Source organism: Neofelis nebulosa, chromosome X, assembly GCF_028018385.1.
Source record: "Neofelis nebulosa isolate mNeoNeb1 chromosome X, mNeoNeb1.pri, whole genome shotgun sequence".
NCBI classification, from domain to species: domain Eukaryota; kingdom Metazoa; phylum Chordata; class Mammalia; order Carnivora; family Felidae; genus Neofelis; species Neofelis nebulosa.
This window is the reverse complement of record NC_080800.1, coordinates 89,564,344-89,581,511: the sequence shown is the minus strand read 5'-3', so window position 1 is coordinate 89,581,511 and position 17,168 is coordinate 89,564,344. Positions and strand designations below refer to the sequence as shown.

Here is a 17,168-nt window from a genome sequence, read left to right as displayed (position 1 = left end):
CAGTTTGGTGATGTTGATGATGATGATGATGATGATGGCTGCTGCTGCTGATAGCTTGCCCTTATCATCTACCAGACAGGTTTTAAGTGCTTTGGCATATATTAAGTTATTTAGTCCTTAGAAAACTCTATAAGGTAGGTACTGCCATTGTCCTATTTTACAAATAAGTATACTAAAGCACAGAGAAGTTAAGTGGCTTCCCAAAGCCATGCAGTCTGTAAATGGTGTATCTGGGATTCTAACCAAGGTGGTATGACATCAGAATTTCATGGTCTTAACTATTGCACTCTGTGAATGCAGTTGTCTAGAAGAACATGGATTTTAACTTGATCCAAACTTATCCTAGCAGAGCCTGACTGGCACATTTCATGGAAATCCTTTCAGCTTACTTATCTTTTGGATTTACTTGAAAAGCTTCAATTTACTAGTCACTAAGAGTGAGGACAGTTCTGTTGGGAAGATGAGGAATATAGATTGCCTTTCTTTACAAGTATCCAGCTCTAACTACCCCCTGCAAAGCAGTTGAGGGCACATACTGCTCCTCCTTAGATAGGTAGCACCAGGAGAGGAGGAGGTAGCTGGTGGAAAAAGACCCAGTTCTCAGACCCAAGGCAAAGCAGAAGGGACAATCTCTTCTACCTCCTTCCTCTCACTTTCTCTATATTTGCCTTAAGGCTACCCCAGCTCATTTACCTGAAATCATCTAGAGAAATGCTTTGTTAGAAGAGTGGCATATGCACTTTCAGCTAGGGGGCTCTTCCATGGAAACCCATGGGAGGTCCCAGAAATCTTCCCTTCCCCTTTTTCCAGGAATTACTTGGAGACTGATAGTTCTCTAGGAATGGCAGGAATCTGCAAAGTAGCTGCACCTATTTTAGAATCTCTGGGTGTGGGACCTATACATCAGTACTTTTTTTCTATAAAGCTCCTTTAATGATTCTAATGTGCAGCCAGACCTTGAACCACTGAGAGTCTTGCTCTGTCTTCCTCCCTTTACAAGAAGTAGGCCTCCATCATATTCCTTAAGCTCTGTGAAACATAGACACATGCACATGTGTGCACACACACGTGCATACAACACACACGTTATTTGCCTGCTAATTCTATTTCCCATAATTCCCAGGTAGAGACCATTGGAGATGCTTACATGGTGGCCTCAGGCCTCCCAAAGAGGAATGGCAGTAGGCATGCAGCTGAGATTGCAAACATGTCCCTAGATATCCTGAGCTCCGTCGGTACCTTCAAGATGAGACACATGCCAGAGGTCCCAGTCCGGATTCGAATAGGCCTGCATTCAGGTAATGGCCAGCTAAAGTAAGAAAAGACATTCCCATGTGCTTCAAGAGAAGGGTAGAAAGGTGGGGGAGGGTATTGCTTCCTTGATTACTGGCAGCTGGTTTACCCAGGTATCTAGCACTGCATAGTTTCTTTATGCCTACCCAAGTTTTACTCTCTTGCCAGCACCTGCACTACCCCAGTGGGCAGCAGTCCTTGTCCTAGGTCCCAAACCCTTTCAGTCTACCTTTCTTGTTAGAGCCAACATTTCCTATGTGCCACAAGGGAAGATTAGAAAAAGGGTAGTACACCCCTGATTACTTTATGCCTGACACTTCCCTCAACTCACTTTTATGACATACTCCTCACTCTCTGAATGCCTTTTCTCCTTGTGATTTACTGGTTCTTTTAGGAATTCCTGCTTTCTAATTGTGGCTGCTCCCGCATTTTCTGCAGTGTTCTGAGTTGTGGTCTCCTTGCTTTCTGAACATCTTGATTTCGGTTTTGCAACCCACTCCAACCTGGCTTTCATTTCCTACCATTGTCTGATAATCTCTTCCATATCTTTCTGTTCCTTAAATGTTGATATTCCTTAAGGTTCAGTCTTTCATCCACTGTTTTTCTCTCCTCATGTACTCTTCTCTCATTCACATCTATGACTTAACTACCACTTGTACACTGATGGCTTCCGGCTCCACACCTTCAGCACAAGTGTTCCCTCTTAAGCTTCAGTCTTGTCTTTCAAGCTTGCTGCTGAAATCTCCACCTGAATGTCCCACACGGACATTAGACTCAAATCCAAAACAGAATTGTTTTCTTCCCACATAAGCTTCCTCCTCTTCTGGTATTTATTCTCTATTTTAGTTGGTGGTACTATCATTCACTTAGTTATTCCAGTTAGCCTTGGGAGTGATCCTCCTTGACTCCTCCCTCACCCTCACTTTCACCATTCAACCATTTACCAAGTCTTGGGTAGTTTACCTTTTATTTTTATGTGTGTGTGTGTGTGTGTGTGTGTGTGTATTAAAAATTTTTTATTTATTTTTAAATTTACATCCAAGTTAGTTAGCATATAGTGCAACAATGGTTTCAGAGTAGATTCCTCCATGCCTCTTACCCATCCCCCCTCCCACAACCCCTCCAGTAACCCTCTGTTTGTTCTCCATATTTAAGAGTCTCTTATGTTTTGTCCCCCTCCCTGTTTTCATATTATTTTTGTTTCCCTTCCCTTATGTTCATCTGTTTTGTCTCTTAAAGTACTCATATGAGTGAAGTCATATGATATTTGTCTTTCTCTGACTGATTAAGGTTACCATGATACCCTCTAGTTCCATCCATGTAGTTGCAAATGGCAAGGTTTCATCCTTTTTGATTGCCGAGTAATACTCCATTGTAAATATATGCCACATCTTCTTTATCATTCATCCATCGATGGACATTTGGGCTGTTTCCATAATTTGGTTATTGTAGTTAGTGCTGCTATAAACATTGGGGTGCATGTGCCCCTTCAAAACAGCATACCTGTATCCCTTGGATAAATACCTAGTAGTGCAATTTACCTTTTAAATATTTCTTGAATCTGTCTTGTCTCTACTCAACTCTCACTGCTCAAGTCTAGGCCACAAGCATCTCTTATCTGGGTCACTGCAGTAACATTTCCTTGCTTGTACTCTTGCTTCTTTCTATCCATCTTTCTCGTAGTCATCAGCATAATCTGTGTTGACTTGTCTCACTTTCCATTAGACTATTTGTTTCTTTAAAAATTTTTTTTACATTAATCTCTACACCCAATATGGGGCCTGAACTCATGACCCTGAGATCACATGCTCTACTGATGGAGCCAACCAGGTGCCCCTACACTATAAGCTTTTTGATCGCAGGAACCATATCTTACTCATGTTTGCATCCTGAATGCTTAGCATACAGCAAGTGTTCAGTATTTTTCTTTTAAAGAAAAGCCCTCATCTCTCATCTGTGCTTCAGTTTCATATCTCCAACCCTCCTTAGCACATCTCTTCTTAGATGATTCACCATTATTTTGAATTCAACATATCTAAAGCTTTAAGTCATCTTTTTTTATTTTTTAAAAAATTTTTTTACTGTTTTATTTATTTTTGAGAGAGAGAGTGCAAGTGGGGGAAGGGCAGAGGGAGAGGGAGACATAGAATCTGAAGCAGGCTCCAGGCTCTGAGCTGACAGCACAGAGCCTGACATGGAGCTCAAACTCATGAACCACGAGATCATGACCTGAGCCAAAGTTGACGCTTAACCGACTGAGCCACCCAGGAGCCCCTGAAGTTGTCTTTTTCCACAAACCATAAGCCCATGCCAATTTCCTCATGGTTGTCAGACAGCCAGCAAGTCTGTTGGTTCTCCTTTCATAACGTCTCTCTTTTATCTCCCCTTTCTGCCTTCCCATCATCTCCTCCTTTCCAGTACTCACAACCTTTTGCTTGCATTACAGCAATAGCCACCTAACAGGTTTTCATGATTTTTCCCCTTTCAGTGCATTCTGTACACTGATCTGAGAAGAAAAAAGAAAAATCATTTTCATCATGTAATACTCTGCTCAAAATTTTCTAGTGGTTCAAGTTCCTCCATCTTGAACAACCCAATATTCAATCTTGTCTCCAGTTTTTCCCTACTCCCTGAACTAGACAGATTGCTTTCTCAAAGAACTTCCCAAAATTCCATGCTCAATCCAAACCACAGACCAGTGATTCATGTCCCTTTTTTCCTATTCAAATCCTACTACCCATCAAGAGCTAAATAAAATCCTACCTTCTCCATTAGACCCTTCTTGACTGAACCATGTCCCCCAAAGCATCCCCCCTCCCATTTTCTTTTTTTTCAATATATGAAATTTATTGTCAAATTGGTTTCCATACAACACCCAGTGCTCATCCCAAAACCCCCTCCCATTTTCTAAACTATTATAGTATTTTTGCCTGTACCATTTATCTTACCTCAACCATACATTGTTTTGGGTTGTTTCTTAATTCCTTCCTGTTCAGTAGCTTCGTCTCTTCAATTAGATATAAACTCCTAAAGAACAGAGACCATGTGTTGCATTTATTTTTTATTCCCCTTGGTGCCTAGCTCAGTGCTCAGTGAATGCATATGAATGGGTGAGAAATGAATTAAAACGAAAGATGTAAGTTTTGTAGTTCTTATTGATTTTTATCCTTATAAATTAAAGAAAGAACTCTTTGAAGCAAAAACAATTACTTTATTTAATTAAGGAAATATCAAAAAGGTAATGCTGAATAATTTTATTTTATTTTTAAAGTTTATTTATTTATTTATTTTGAGGGAGAGAGAGAGAGAGAGAGAGAGAGAATCCCAAGAAGACTGTGTGCTGTCAGCACTGAGCCCAACACAGGGCTTGATCTCACAAACCATGAGATCATGACATGAGCCAAAACCAAGAGTTGTTCACCCAACAACTCAGGCACCCAGGCACCCCTACACTGAACAATTTTAAATAGAAACAGAGCATAGGCCAGAAAAGTAAGTGTGGAGAACTTTTTAGATACTCCTGAATTAGGTTTTCAGTATGGTGGCTGGGCTTTTTTTCACGTAATGTTCACTATCTGAACACCTATCATGGGCATATTGAGAGGTAAAAATAAAAACATTCTAAGGACAAATAGAAAATATTCTTGGATTATCTATATATACTGCTTGTCTATGCCCCTAATACAAATGATTGAAAGTCAATTCTACTTTTTAGATTTTCCAATTGTCTTAACAATAATTCTCTTGGGAAATAAGCCCCATGAGATCCCTCCTTCTAATCCTAAGACATATGAAAGGGTTACATTTTTTCATTGTAACAAACATGCTTGGATCCTGAGTCCCTGCCCAGGCCTTTCTGGCTTGGATTTTATGCTTTTTTGTCCCTGTTGACAGATACAAGCACCTTGGGTGTAACTGTTATTTGGAACAAGAGTGTAAATCAGAAAGGTAGTCATGTTTGCATCATTATAAATGTGCTTTCTTGTAGGGCAAAGGGTTTAGTACTCATTATAGCACTTCCTTCAGATTCCCAGAGCTATTTGGAGGCAACTTTGTTCTTTTATGCAGCAACATTCCTTCCCTTGGCGGTGTTCCTCTATTAACACTGGATGTATACCTGTTGACTGTAACCCCAACCAACTGCTACTCTACAGGGCCTGTTGTTGCAGGAGTGGTGGGTCTCACCATGCCCAGATACTGCCTGTTTGGAGACACTGTGAACACAGCTTCTCGGATGGAATCAACAGGGTTACGTGAGTACCTAAGTGATGGGATCAGATTGGAAAAGTGATTATTCTTTGAGAGGGGGAAGGAGAACAGTGTACTTGGGATTTTAATTTTTTTTTAAATAAAACATAATTTGAGAAGATTAAGGAGATTCTATACACCTATTTCCTGGTCTCTAATGGCAAGCCAGTAGGGGGTGATGTTGGATTAAACATGTACCTTTCTTGTTCTAGAAATGAAGCTGTAGCTAAGTGACACGGAAATAGTCAATTTGCTCAAAGCAAATAAAAGTGTCCTTTGGGTAAAGAAAAAAATTGGCCAGCCGGGTGGGTTTGGGGAAGTCATGTTGAAAAGAGAAATAAGGAAGGGACTGGGATTTTTAGTTTTTCAACTAGTTTGTGGAGACATACCCAGAGTAAGCTGCCTCCTACACTGCTGTTATTTGCTGCTCTAGTCCTCTTTCTGAACTAGTCAGGATCCCAGGAGTTCTGATTTTATCAAATAGCACCCCCCCTTGAATTGAGCTAGCAATAATCCCTCAACCTAAGGAGCTTGGAAATCTGAAATAATTAATTCCAATTTGCCTATATATGAAACCTTTAGTTTCTATTAAAACAGGTATGGTATCAAAGATACCATTTCTTCCCCCCTTCTTTGGGAATAAAACTGTACAAACCATTATGCCATCTGTCTGTTGCTGGTGCCTCTTTATTGGTTATTTACTGCCACTACTAAGGCAATGTCAGAATCACAATGTGCTTTTAACTTTATCATGGTTGAGCAAAGCAATTTGTTTATGCTAATATAGGAAAAGTGTAGAAAACAATAATAGGTTCTATATACAGTTTACATGGATTTTATGTTTTAAAAACACTTAAGCTCTTAGCAACCCTGGCTCTGGCTGCTACTGGGCAAGACAAGCTCTTCTCAAACTCCAGCAGTATACACAAACTAGTCCCCGATGATATGGTGGCCTATATCACAGTGGGTGGTGCCCTGTCTGACCCCACTCCTCATCACTCATGTTCAGAAACAGGCTTGCACAATGGGTCCAGTCTTAGTCAATCTAGCCTGTGCGGCCATGATTAAGGAGGCAGCACGGAACTTAGAAGCTGTTGTCAGAATAAATTTTCTGGCATCTGGGAAAGTCTTCGAACTCCACAGACATGGCAGAAGCCATGGAAGTAGTCATCCAGGAAACACTGCATGCATATGACTTTGTTCCTGAAGTGCAACCCAAGATGAAGTGAAATTGATCACGGAACCGCAATGCAGATTTGGCACGGTATTCTGGACTGATGTAAGCTTGTAGAAGACTGAAGTCATATTCTGGTCTGCACCAGGGAAACTCCACTCATTACACATTGGAAAAACAGAGCTGAGAGAAGAAATTGAATTTTCAGATTTAAGCAGCCCCTTGTCCAGTGATCAGCTAGAAAGAAGAAAATGGAGTGAATCATGCACAGCAGGTGTTTATTAAGCACTGACTATGCAAGGAAGACATTGTGAGGGATACAAAGAAACATACACATGTAGTCACAGCATTAAAGGAGTTGTGAAATATGGCAGTAAGCTCCACACCTGATTGAAGATTTATAAAGAGGTAGCCTCATGTTGGATATGAGATCAGGACATGTCATAGGTCTATTGAAAAATTAATTTCATCAATGTCTCCTTTATGCCCAGTTGAATTAACTGGTTCTGAAATGGAAGTAACTAGTGACCCAGTCGTGGCGTGATTCTCCTTGCCACACAACTGGATGCTTGTTGGAATGAGCTCTCTCTCTCTTTTGACCTGGGTATTCCCCACTAGTAGGATTATGACTGACGACCAGATGCTAGTTGAATGGCACACATAGTGCTGGCTAGGGACACCCAGATGAACATGTGGCTTTTAGGGACCCTTTTTGAGCAAAGGTTTTGGGTGACCATGAGTTAGTGAGGAAGACACAAACAGTACTGAACTGTCAAAAGAAGGAAAGTTATTTTGAGTACACAAAGCAGAAATTTCTTGCAGTTCTTTCTAGCCATGCCTTCTGGCTTTGATTGCTCTCAGCTTCTGAATGAATTATTTTCTCAAGTGTGTGTGTGAATGTCTTGAACTTTTATTTAAGACCCAACTTGAACAAGGTTTTACTTCATAGGATAATAGTTTTCAGGAAAGTCAAGGATTCTACCTCAGTCTATAAATGATTGTTCGTCACCAAATAATTATACTTGGTTTCTACATAAAATTTTTAGTTGTAATTTTCCATGTAGAACACTCTTATCCCAGGTTGGACTCATTAATTGGAAAATAATACATTCGTGTGTATACACAGCTAGATGTATCCATCCAAAGGAAAGCTATAAATGCACAATTGCCACAGAATGTTGACAGAGGTCTTGGGACATTTTTCAGTGATGTTTTATTTTAAGTGCAGCAATACTGAAAGATAGTTGTATAGGTGTGTATGAAGAAAGACACCTTTTTGTCTCTTAAGTAGGATATGTAGACCTTGGGAGCTCTGCTTTAGCAGCAGCCTGTAATAGAAGCTGCTGAAGCCGAACTTCCCTCTGAGGAGGTCACGTTTCAGCTGGGAGCACAGTAGTGGCAGCTGGTTTCTCAATCATAACCCTCGAGTTAAATTAACACCTTTCTATTGCATGACCTTTCATCTCAGATAGTGTCCAGGAGGCTGATAGGTGCTACAGCTAACACCTTATTTGGGTCTGGTGAGGAAGGCCATCACTCCTTGTTCCTCCTCCTGTGAAACCCTAACTGAAGCTCTCTCTCAGGCACTTTTCTTAGAGTCTCATTCATTTAGAAGCAGGGGTATTTATTACATTAATATTTTTCTCATTGATTTTACCTGAAAGGATCCAGAGTCATTTCTGTCTTTCTTTTTACAGCTTATCGCATTCATGTCAGTCACAGCACCGTGACAATTCTTCAAGCTCTAAGTGAGGGCTATGAAGTGGAGCTTCGAGGAAGGACAGAGCTCAGGGTATAATGTCCTTTTGTTTTTTTTTAAATCAAACCACTTGGACACACCTGCTTCTGGAGAGGTCATGGTCTGCTGAAAGAGTTTACCTGGATGTCTGAGACTTAGAGCTATAATTTGGGTAGAATATCCAGCCCTATTTGCAGTTCCCAAGAGATTGTTCCTTTTTTCCTCGGTTTTCTTCTCTTTAAGTATGGCTACAATAATGGGGATTAAGACTCCTGAATTTTTCGGACTATGAGCTGTATCTTTCTCTCTTAAAGAATTGCCCTGAATTTGGTTTTTCAATGATCTGCACTATTATTTACATTTTCTAACTTCCATTTTGTTTATTCTTTGGCAGTTCTAGACATTGTTCAATAAGCTAAAGTTATTAGTGAGTTTGGGCTTTCTATTTGCCTTCTCAGTGGCCACCCTTTCTAATTTTTCATTCACACCATTAACCTTCCATTTACAGAGAGGCTTTATGTCTTTCCCCAAGGACCAGGAGGAATAAAGTCAGTTCCTATGAAAGACAAACATTTTGTAGCACATTTTCTCTCAGCACTATCAATTGATCTGGGATTCAGGATTAGAACAATTTCCCCCCTCCTTCCTCCCTTTCTTCCATCCACCTTCCCTCCCATTTTCCTTCCCTCCCTCCCTCCATTTTCCTTCCTTCCTCTTTCTTTCTTTTTTCTTTCTTTCTTTCTTTCTTTCTTTCTTTCTTTCTTTCTTTCTTTCTTTCTTCTTTCCTTCTTTCTTTCCCATCCCATCTCCACTGGATTCTTTTCATCTTCCTCTGGATAACCCCAGAGCCCCTGGCTGCCCCATTTATAAGAGACTCTATATATCTGATCATCTAACTTCTTCATTTTGAGCCAAAGAACCAAGGCCCAGAGAGGTGAAGTAATTTGATCAGGGTCACACAGTCATTTGATGGCAGAATCAGGCCAAAACCCAGGAAGCCTGAATTCCCACTCAGTACCCTTTCTATGATACCATTGCACAGGAAAATTATTTTCTCAATGATTATATTTGGGCAAAGCCACACCTGGGTATTGAGTGATGCACAATTTGTTTCTGTCTTTGGCATGCCTTCCTCAAATGGCAGTGATTTACATGTGAAAGGATTTCAGAAGTTAAAGGTTGGAAGACTTGATTCTAGTTGATCAATTCCTTTTCTGGCTAGTTCTAGTTTGTCTCCTCCAATAGATCCTAATATCTTCTAGCAGGTGGGATGGGTCATTTATGAGGGGACAGAGGTTCCTTTCCCACTTCTGCAGAGAACTCAGTGAGAGGATAGGAGTGGCAATATTACTTGAACAGTGAATCAAATCACCCAAGGCTTTTGTGATCCCTCTATATATTGTCATTTCTCAGTAGAGGAGGACAAAGGCAGCTTTATTTCCTGCAGCACTTTCCTCTCTGTATTGCTGGGCACAGATTCCCTCATTTAAAAGCTGAAGAGCTGAAGAGGTAACACTTGTGAAACGGAAAAGAAAAAATATGCCCCCACCTTTATGGTTTTTATTGTACCCCAAATTCCAGTCAGAAGTAATTGCACCACTGGGTGTTTTGAGTACAAAAGCAAGACTATGTCAAAAAGGCCCTTTCTAGCTTCACATTTTCCCTTAGCCCAGGGAATTTGGGAATGTACCATAGCAAGTTGGAGGAAGAGGCAGGGAGAGACTTCCCCTAAGGCCGTGTCAGGTCTTGCTTATTAAGGTGGTAGAGGCTTCCTGATTGACAGGGAGATACTAAGAGAGAAGAGAGAAGGCCCCAGGGGAAAGGAAGAAACAATGAGAAGAAAGAAAAGAATAGGAAGTAAGACCCAAAGAAGGAAGGGAGAAAATGGGAGCTCCTTTCTGCCTCTGTACCCCAGTCCCCCACCAGAGGCAGGTATTGGACATTACATAGTAGGGACTGGGGGACAGGAGATTCCTTGTCCCTTGGGGGCATGCAATATATCCCCAATAAGACCATATCACCAGCACACTTCACAAATTCTGAGCCAATATTTCCATCCCTCATTCAGTCTGTGTTGCTGGAAAGCAAGGATTGCTTTAGTACATGGGTCAGAAGGACCACATTTGATAGACCACCGGGTGTGATGGCAAAGATGATGGCTGAAAGCATCCTCTCCTTCCAGCTGGTTGAAGTTTGAAATTCTTCCATCAGAGCCTTTTCTCTTGGGCTCAAGGATTGGATCAACAACACTCTTTTCCCATTCCATCTCCTTCATTGGAGTGATGACACTTTAAGTTGTTTCCCTTAGTAGAATCAAAGGTGTAGATTGGATTGGGTGAGAGAAGAAAACATAGTATAGTTGAGCAATTTGGTGGGTGGGGGTTACAAAGAAAGCCGTCAGAATGAGGAAACTGAGGTAGATTGGGGGAGGACTCATTTAGAGGTGACAAGCGCAGCCTCTCTGGGGAGTTGTCCTACTGCCCACTCCAACTCCCTCTTGTCCTGTACTGGCAATAAATCATGAGTGCTTAACTAGCCAATTCTGCAATATTTCTCTCCTAATGGCCTGGTGATATGTCATCTTATTACCTCTTTTCTTACATGAGTCCTGTTTCAGTTACCATTTTTCTGACAAGTTGGAAGCTTCTTGCTGAGACTTTGTATATATCTAGACTTATCAGATGTGTTTACTATGGCTTCTTAAGTAGATTTACATTCTAAAAAGACTTTCCCAAATGGTTGTTCTCAGCCAGTTTGTCCTTGCTGGAGGTGGACACCTATGACCTTGTCTCTGAATTCTGGGGCTAAATAGTATTTGATTCACAGACCCCTAAGCGGTAGTCTTGTTTTATTTGTGATTTCTTTTTTTTCCCCCAACCTCTTTCACCCTTACCCTCAACCCCTTACACACACATACACAAGTATACACATGTGTAAGCACCTGCACACATATACGTACACACACACACACACACACACACACCAGCCATCGAGCTAAGAAGTAATGAGATTGTATTGACATAGTCACAAAGGTCAGAAGGTCTGGGCTGTAATTCTTGTCCCATCAATGACTCAATGTGTGACATTGGACTTTATCTTCTCTGTGCTTTCATTTCTTCACATAGAGGCCTTTTTTTTTGCGTGTGATTATGAGGAAGCTCATTAATCACAAGGTTTAAAATTCCTAATAGTTGCTTTTTGGCCTCTAGACCTGTCCCTTGACTCCAGTGTGTTGGAAAAGCTCTATGGTATAGAAGGAAGAGCATTTAGAATTTGGAGTCTAAGACGTTAACTAGACTTACTGTGATGATCATTTTATAATATTGAATCATATTGTGCACCTGAAACTAATATAATGTTATGTGTCATTTATACCTCAATAAAAAATAGCTAAGTAATAGTAAAAAGAAAATAAATAAAACTTGGAGTCTAGTAAAATTGGTTTCAAGTTCTACCTATGCTTACTTATTGACAAGTCATTCAATTTCCACAAAACTTAGTGTCCTTATTTGCAGAATGAGGTTAATAATAAACCCACCTTCCAGAGTTTTTGTGAGAATTAAAAAAACACAGGAGATGCCACAGTGTCTTAAAGGTGTCAGGCCAAAAATAAGATGCTTTTATTTAGGAGAGAGGGTCTCTGTGACTGCCTAGAGATTGATACCAAGTCAAAGGGTTTTCTTTAGGTTTTGGTTGTTGTATACTTGTCCCCTGTCCCCCACCTTTCTCTCTCTTCAGCAGAATTTTGGAAGTAGGGTGGGTAAACAGAGCTAGGATTCTAAGAATTTTCCTGGATGGGCTCCAAAACCTCAGAGAGCCCCTGGGCTCCACTGCATACTCTTTCATTTGGAAGCTTGCCTGAGTCCATTCTCTTTTGCAAGCATTAGTTTTGGCATCCCAGTGTGTCGCAGGACTCACCCAAATATCTGGAAAATTCTGGCATCTACAAAGCTCCCTTGGGGATTGGCATGCTGTCCTGATAGCCTCTAGATCTCAAGAAAAACAGCCAAATATGCCTGGGGGTTGGGATCCTCAAGTTTGAGCTTTAAGAGCATGCTTTAGCTCAAAGAGGTCAAATGACACCTTGAGTATTCCAAGTGCTCAAGGGTTGAGTTTTTTAGTTAATTGAACAGTCTATTTACTGAGCAACTATTCTGTATGAGACACTGTACTAGGTACTGTGAGGAAGACAGCTTAGGAGGCAGAAGAGTTGGGCTTGTATTTAGAGCCCACAGCATGACCTGACAGTGTTTTTAACTACACTGTGAACTCCTGAAGGACAGACCCATCTGTGTATTTCCAGACCTGGTACAGTAAGGGTGGAATAAATGTAAGAATGAGTGATATGAGTATATTTTAAAGTTGTTCACTTCTTCTGAAAACAGAGTGGCTCCAAACAGTCCAATTGTTTGAGGTTTAGGGTGAGTTGGTTGCCAACTAGTGAAGATTGGACTGTTGTGGTATTCTCTTCCTACTTTCCTATACTGACCTTATTCAGAGCCTTGAACCAAATTCTGCAAAATGCTTTGAGATTCTCCCATTAAATATGCTTATTATTATTATGGTTGTTGTCATTATTGTTAAGGAATGAATATATGTGATGTAAAATAGAGAACAATGGATTTGATATTTAAAGGGGGGGAACTTAATTGGAATTTCTAAGTTAAACAATTTAGAACTGTGCCAAATGAGATCAGCCAAGAGTGAGACCATATTTCAGATTAATGAGTTGGAAACACATCCCATTAATTTTCTCAGTCTTAGTAAACACTTTTTTTTTCTTATGGATTGGAGGCAATGAGAAAACAGACAAAAGAGAATTGAAAGGAAGAGAGTGAAACACAGAGAGGAGGGTTTATTGGAAAGAGGAGAGGGCAAAGCAGAGGCAGAAAATTTGGCTCCTCTGAGGTCGTCACATAGGCTCTCGGGTGATCAGCTGGAGTTTACACTCCCTTTCTCTTCTCAGACCCATGGTTCTTGACAACCAAGGAATTGGGCTGTAGATGGAAGCCTCCCTGGGGTCTCTCTCTACCTGTAAGAATGCCTTGGCAAGAAGAAAAGAACACTACAGAAATGTAGACTTCTCAAAGCAGCCAGGATGCCCTGGCCTTTAAAGTTGCACATCCTGCTTTCCATTTCTATTCCATTTTTTGGGTTTTGTGAGAGCCTTTGGATGGCGAGTACTTTGGGGAGGTAGACTCTGAATATACGTACTCTAGATATGAAAGACAACAGGATGCCTAATGCCAAAACATAATGGCAGAAATGAGAAACAAAATCGTGAATTCAGCATTCAGAAGTTTGGTTACTATGAAGCCAAAGAGCCACACATCCCAAAGATGGAGCTATGTGGCAGTAGGTAGACAAAACATCTGGATGACAGCTTGTAATGGTGTTCACTTTTCACCTGCATGCTCTGTCAGCTTATGGAGCATGCCTGAGCCTCAGGTATAAATAGCAAGGAAGCTGTGTAGGAAGGAAGACTCCAGGGAGTGGTGACAGGGGAAAGCAGAAGCAATTTCTGAGCCAAACTAAGTGCTTCTACCCCATTGACCATAAGGACATCTTTAGGAAAATCAGTTATAGTGTGTTTAAGATTTTGTGTATTTTCTATAATAAGGGCAAAGGCACAGAAGAGACCTTCTGGCTGGTTGGAAAAAAAGGCTTCACAAAACCTCTTCCTGTGCCCCCACCAGTGGGCAAAGATGGGTAAGTAGAGTTTTGGCTTAATTAGAGTCTTCCCATGCTGGCTCTGCTTCACTCTCTTCACTATTTTTGTGTCTCTTCTGCCCCACAGGCAAGTAGGCCATGGCCTGCAACCAGTGGAGATTGCAGCCTTCCAAAGAAGAAAAGCAGAAAGGCAGCTGGTGAGAAACAAGCCATAAGGTAATGGCCAGCAGGAAAACAGAGCACGGGAGCTTGCCAAATTTTCAACGCTGGGGCTCCCTTTGGCATGGGTGCCAGTCTCAGCCTACACTCGTTTGGCAGAGTGTGATGGAGTTGGTGAATTTCCAAGCTCCACTGAGTTGAGCAAAAACCTAGTTGGGAGGCCTGTTGCAGAGCAAGCTGCATCTGAGGGAGGTCAGCTGCCTTGTTCCTGACAGAGACCTTTGCCTCCCGCACTAATAACACATTTGAATGTTAAACAAGGCTGGCCTCGTTATCCAATTAATCAGGCAGGTGCACCTGTCTGTTTCATTGTTGAGTACCTGGACCACATGATGGGCCACTTCAGGTCTTTGTAGATTCACATCTATCTAAGCAACACAACAATATTATGATGATCTTATTTCCCCAGGATCCATTGGCGAGACCATCTTTGAGGGGATGTTATGTCATTTCCTCTGGTGGCATGCTTGAGCGCTTCTGAGGTTGGCATTGCCAACCAAAATAAGACTGGTTACTCCTTGACTGCCTGGCTTGAATTCAGAACAATTTCCCCCATCCCTCCTCCCCTACTAGAACGGTATGATTCCAAAGTAGCAACAACAGACTAATTGTCAATAATTCTCCCCATATATTTATCTTTGAGGAATCTGTTGCCTTCTGGGGCTCCTGTCAGCATCTCTTCTCTATCATTCTTTCTTATTTTCTCTTTTATGAAGACTTAGACCCTAATACTCATTTCTCCCTCCACATGTTTTTGGAAATCACAAGCTTCTAAAGTAAACATTAGGGCATCTCCACACATTCCTGCTCCCTTGTTTCTTAGCATGTTTCAGAATAAATACAATTGTAGCAGCAACTACCAAATGCATCCACATACCTCCTATTTTCCCATTAGCCTCTATTGACTTTGTCAGCTCTATTGACTTTGTCAGATCTCTATAACTCTTTCTCTCCCAAGGAAACCCAGTGCATCTTCATTTCTGCAACTACCACAGGTACCCTCTATAAGTCATAATGCTCCAGAAAGTCTTCTGTCTTGAGTATGTGGCTCCCCTGAAGCCCCCTGTATCACCCCTTGCAATCCTGCAAAATGGAGGATCCTGCAATCCTGCAATCCTGGAGCTTGGCTCTGTTTTTTCCTATTAGTAAATACAAGTAGATAGGCAGCTGGGACACACATTCACCTAATTTCCAGGAACATTCTTTTCTGTAGGGAAGGAAACACACAAATGCACATAGACACACAGTCTCTTTGTCTCTCTATCTTTCTCTCACAGCAGGCAAGTTTTTGGAAGCTCTTGAAGGGTTTCCCCTTTGGTAGGGTGGCATAGGCATTACAAGTACTGTGCAAGAACCTATCCATTCCTAAGAATGTGTTGGAGTTTGCAGAAGACACTGCAGCTGACTCACCATCATTGGCTGTGTGCTTTCTAATGCTTCCCCAGCACTGCAGATGGATGTGACTTAGGCCATTTATACACACTCATCTGGACCCCCTTGACAGAGGGCAAGCTTCTGTGGACTGTGAGTATATGGAACAGATTGAAGCCAATTAGCCCCAAAGTGTATTTGACCTCTGGTCTTAGCCTCATTAGCACTTATACTTTAATCAACATGTTAATTGACCACAGTGACCTTGGAAGGCTTTGCAAATCACAAAAATCCTCAAGAAGAGTACCCTTGACAAATATCAGAAGGCTTGCCCTAATTCCAAGAGCTCTCAGACATCTCACATCTCTCATCAAATGTCCTATGTTGATGTCATCCAGTAACATCACCTATTCCACAATATTGCTAATGTTCTATGAATTTTTAGGCTGACTCCTAATGAGACAGATCCAACTTGCAAAAGACCCACAACACCAATGACTATGTCTCACATGCTGTTGCTGTCATGGGAGCTGTTAGGGGAAAATTTGAAACCTTTAGAGAGCCCTCTGGGGTCATACAGGAAGGAAAAAGAGATGCTGTGACAGGGACACAGCTTTGGTGAACTGACTGCAGTGACTGCCTCTCAGGCAGGGCCCTGATGTCTACCCAGTATTTCTTTCCTCATGTCCCCAAATATCCACCACCTTCCAAACCTTCCTAAAGGTTATCACTTCATGTGGTTACTTTCCCTAAAATTTCACCAACTGGGCTTCTTTTGGGGTTAATGTGCCTTTCAATCATAGATGTACCTTTTGGAAGGCAAGGGAGGACGAATCACTCATATCAGAGTGGAAGTGAACTGAGCTGGATGTTCAGGAGAACTTGGAACTTTCATTTTGGTTGGGACCAGGAGAAATGAGGAAGTTTGGCAGTTATGAAGAAAAGAAGGAAGGTCATAGTGGAGGTTTTGGGACAACACAAGAGTGATGGATCCCTGGGAGATGGGAGAAGAGTGAAGACAAGTATGAGAGTGGAAAAGTCAGTTTAGATTACCCCACTTTTAAACCTTTGCTATGGGTTTTCTTTGGACCCAAATAATGGGAAGAAAGCATGCTTTTCCTTCTGCTCTCAGGACCTAGGACCTCTGCCAGAGCTCTAATATAACTGCTCCATGTGGGTTAAATCAGCCTTTGTGGACTGGCCTAGAAACTTGACCACCACATATATAACACAATTTCTATGGAGCAAGGCATTCCAAGTTCCAAATCATTGACTTATAAATATTCAGGACACATCTCATTAGTAAGTTGAAGATTACTTATATATTAACATGCCCCCTTTTTTGTTAAATTTGTAAAAAAAACCCCTTATAAATAGCAACATCTAGTTAGGCAACCCTGACAAATATAACAATGTTTATTTTTTCAGTGATCCAGGAAAGTTTAGCAATTTGTA

General features: G+C 41.3%; 1 protein-coding gene across 3 annotated transcripts in view; it reads left to right on the top strand.

Annotated features, from left to right (window-relative positions):
• GUCY2F (guanylate cyclase 2F, retinal) overlaps positions 1-17,168 on the top strand; it is a 102,699-nt gene that overhangs the window by 75,440 nt on the left and 10,091 nt on the right. For all 3 annotated transcript variants that reach the window (XM_058712845.1, XM_058712848.1, XM_058712847.1), the window contains exons 14-18: positions 1,124-1,298; positions 5,448-5,546; positions 8,413-8,507; positions 14,074-14,162; positions 14,251-14,339. In XM_058712845.1, the coding sequence (XP_058568828.1) occupies positions 1,124-1,298; positions 5,448-5,546; positions 8,413-8,507; positions 14,074-14,162; positions 14,251-14,338 (546 nt within the window). In that variant the 3' untranslated portion in view covers position 14,339. The remainder of the gene's footprint in view (positions 1-1,123; positions 1,299-5,447; positions 5,547-8,412; positions 8,508-14,073; positions 14,163-14,250; positions 14,340-17,168) is intronic.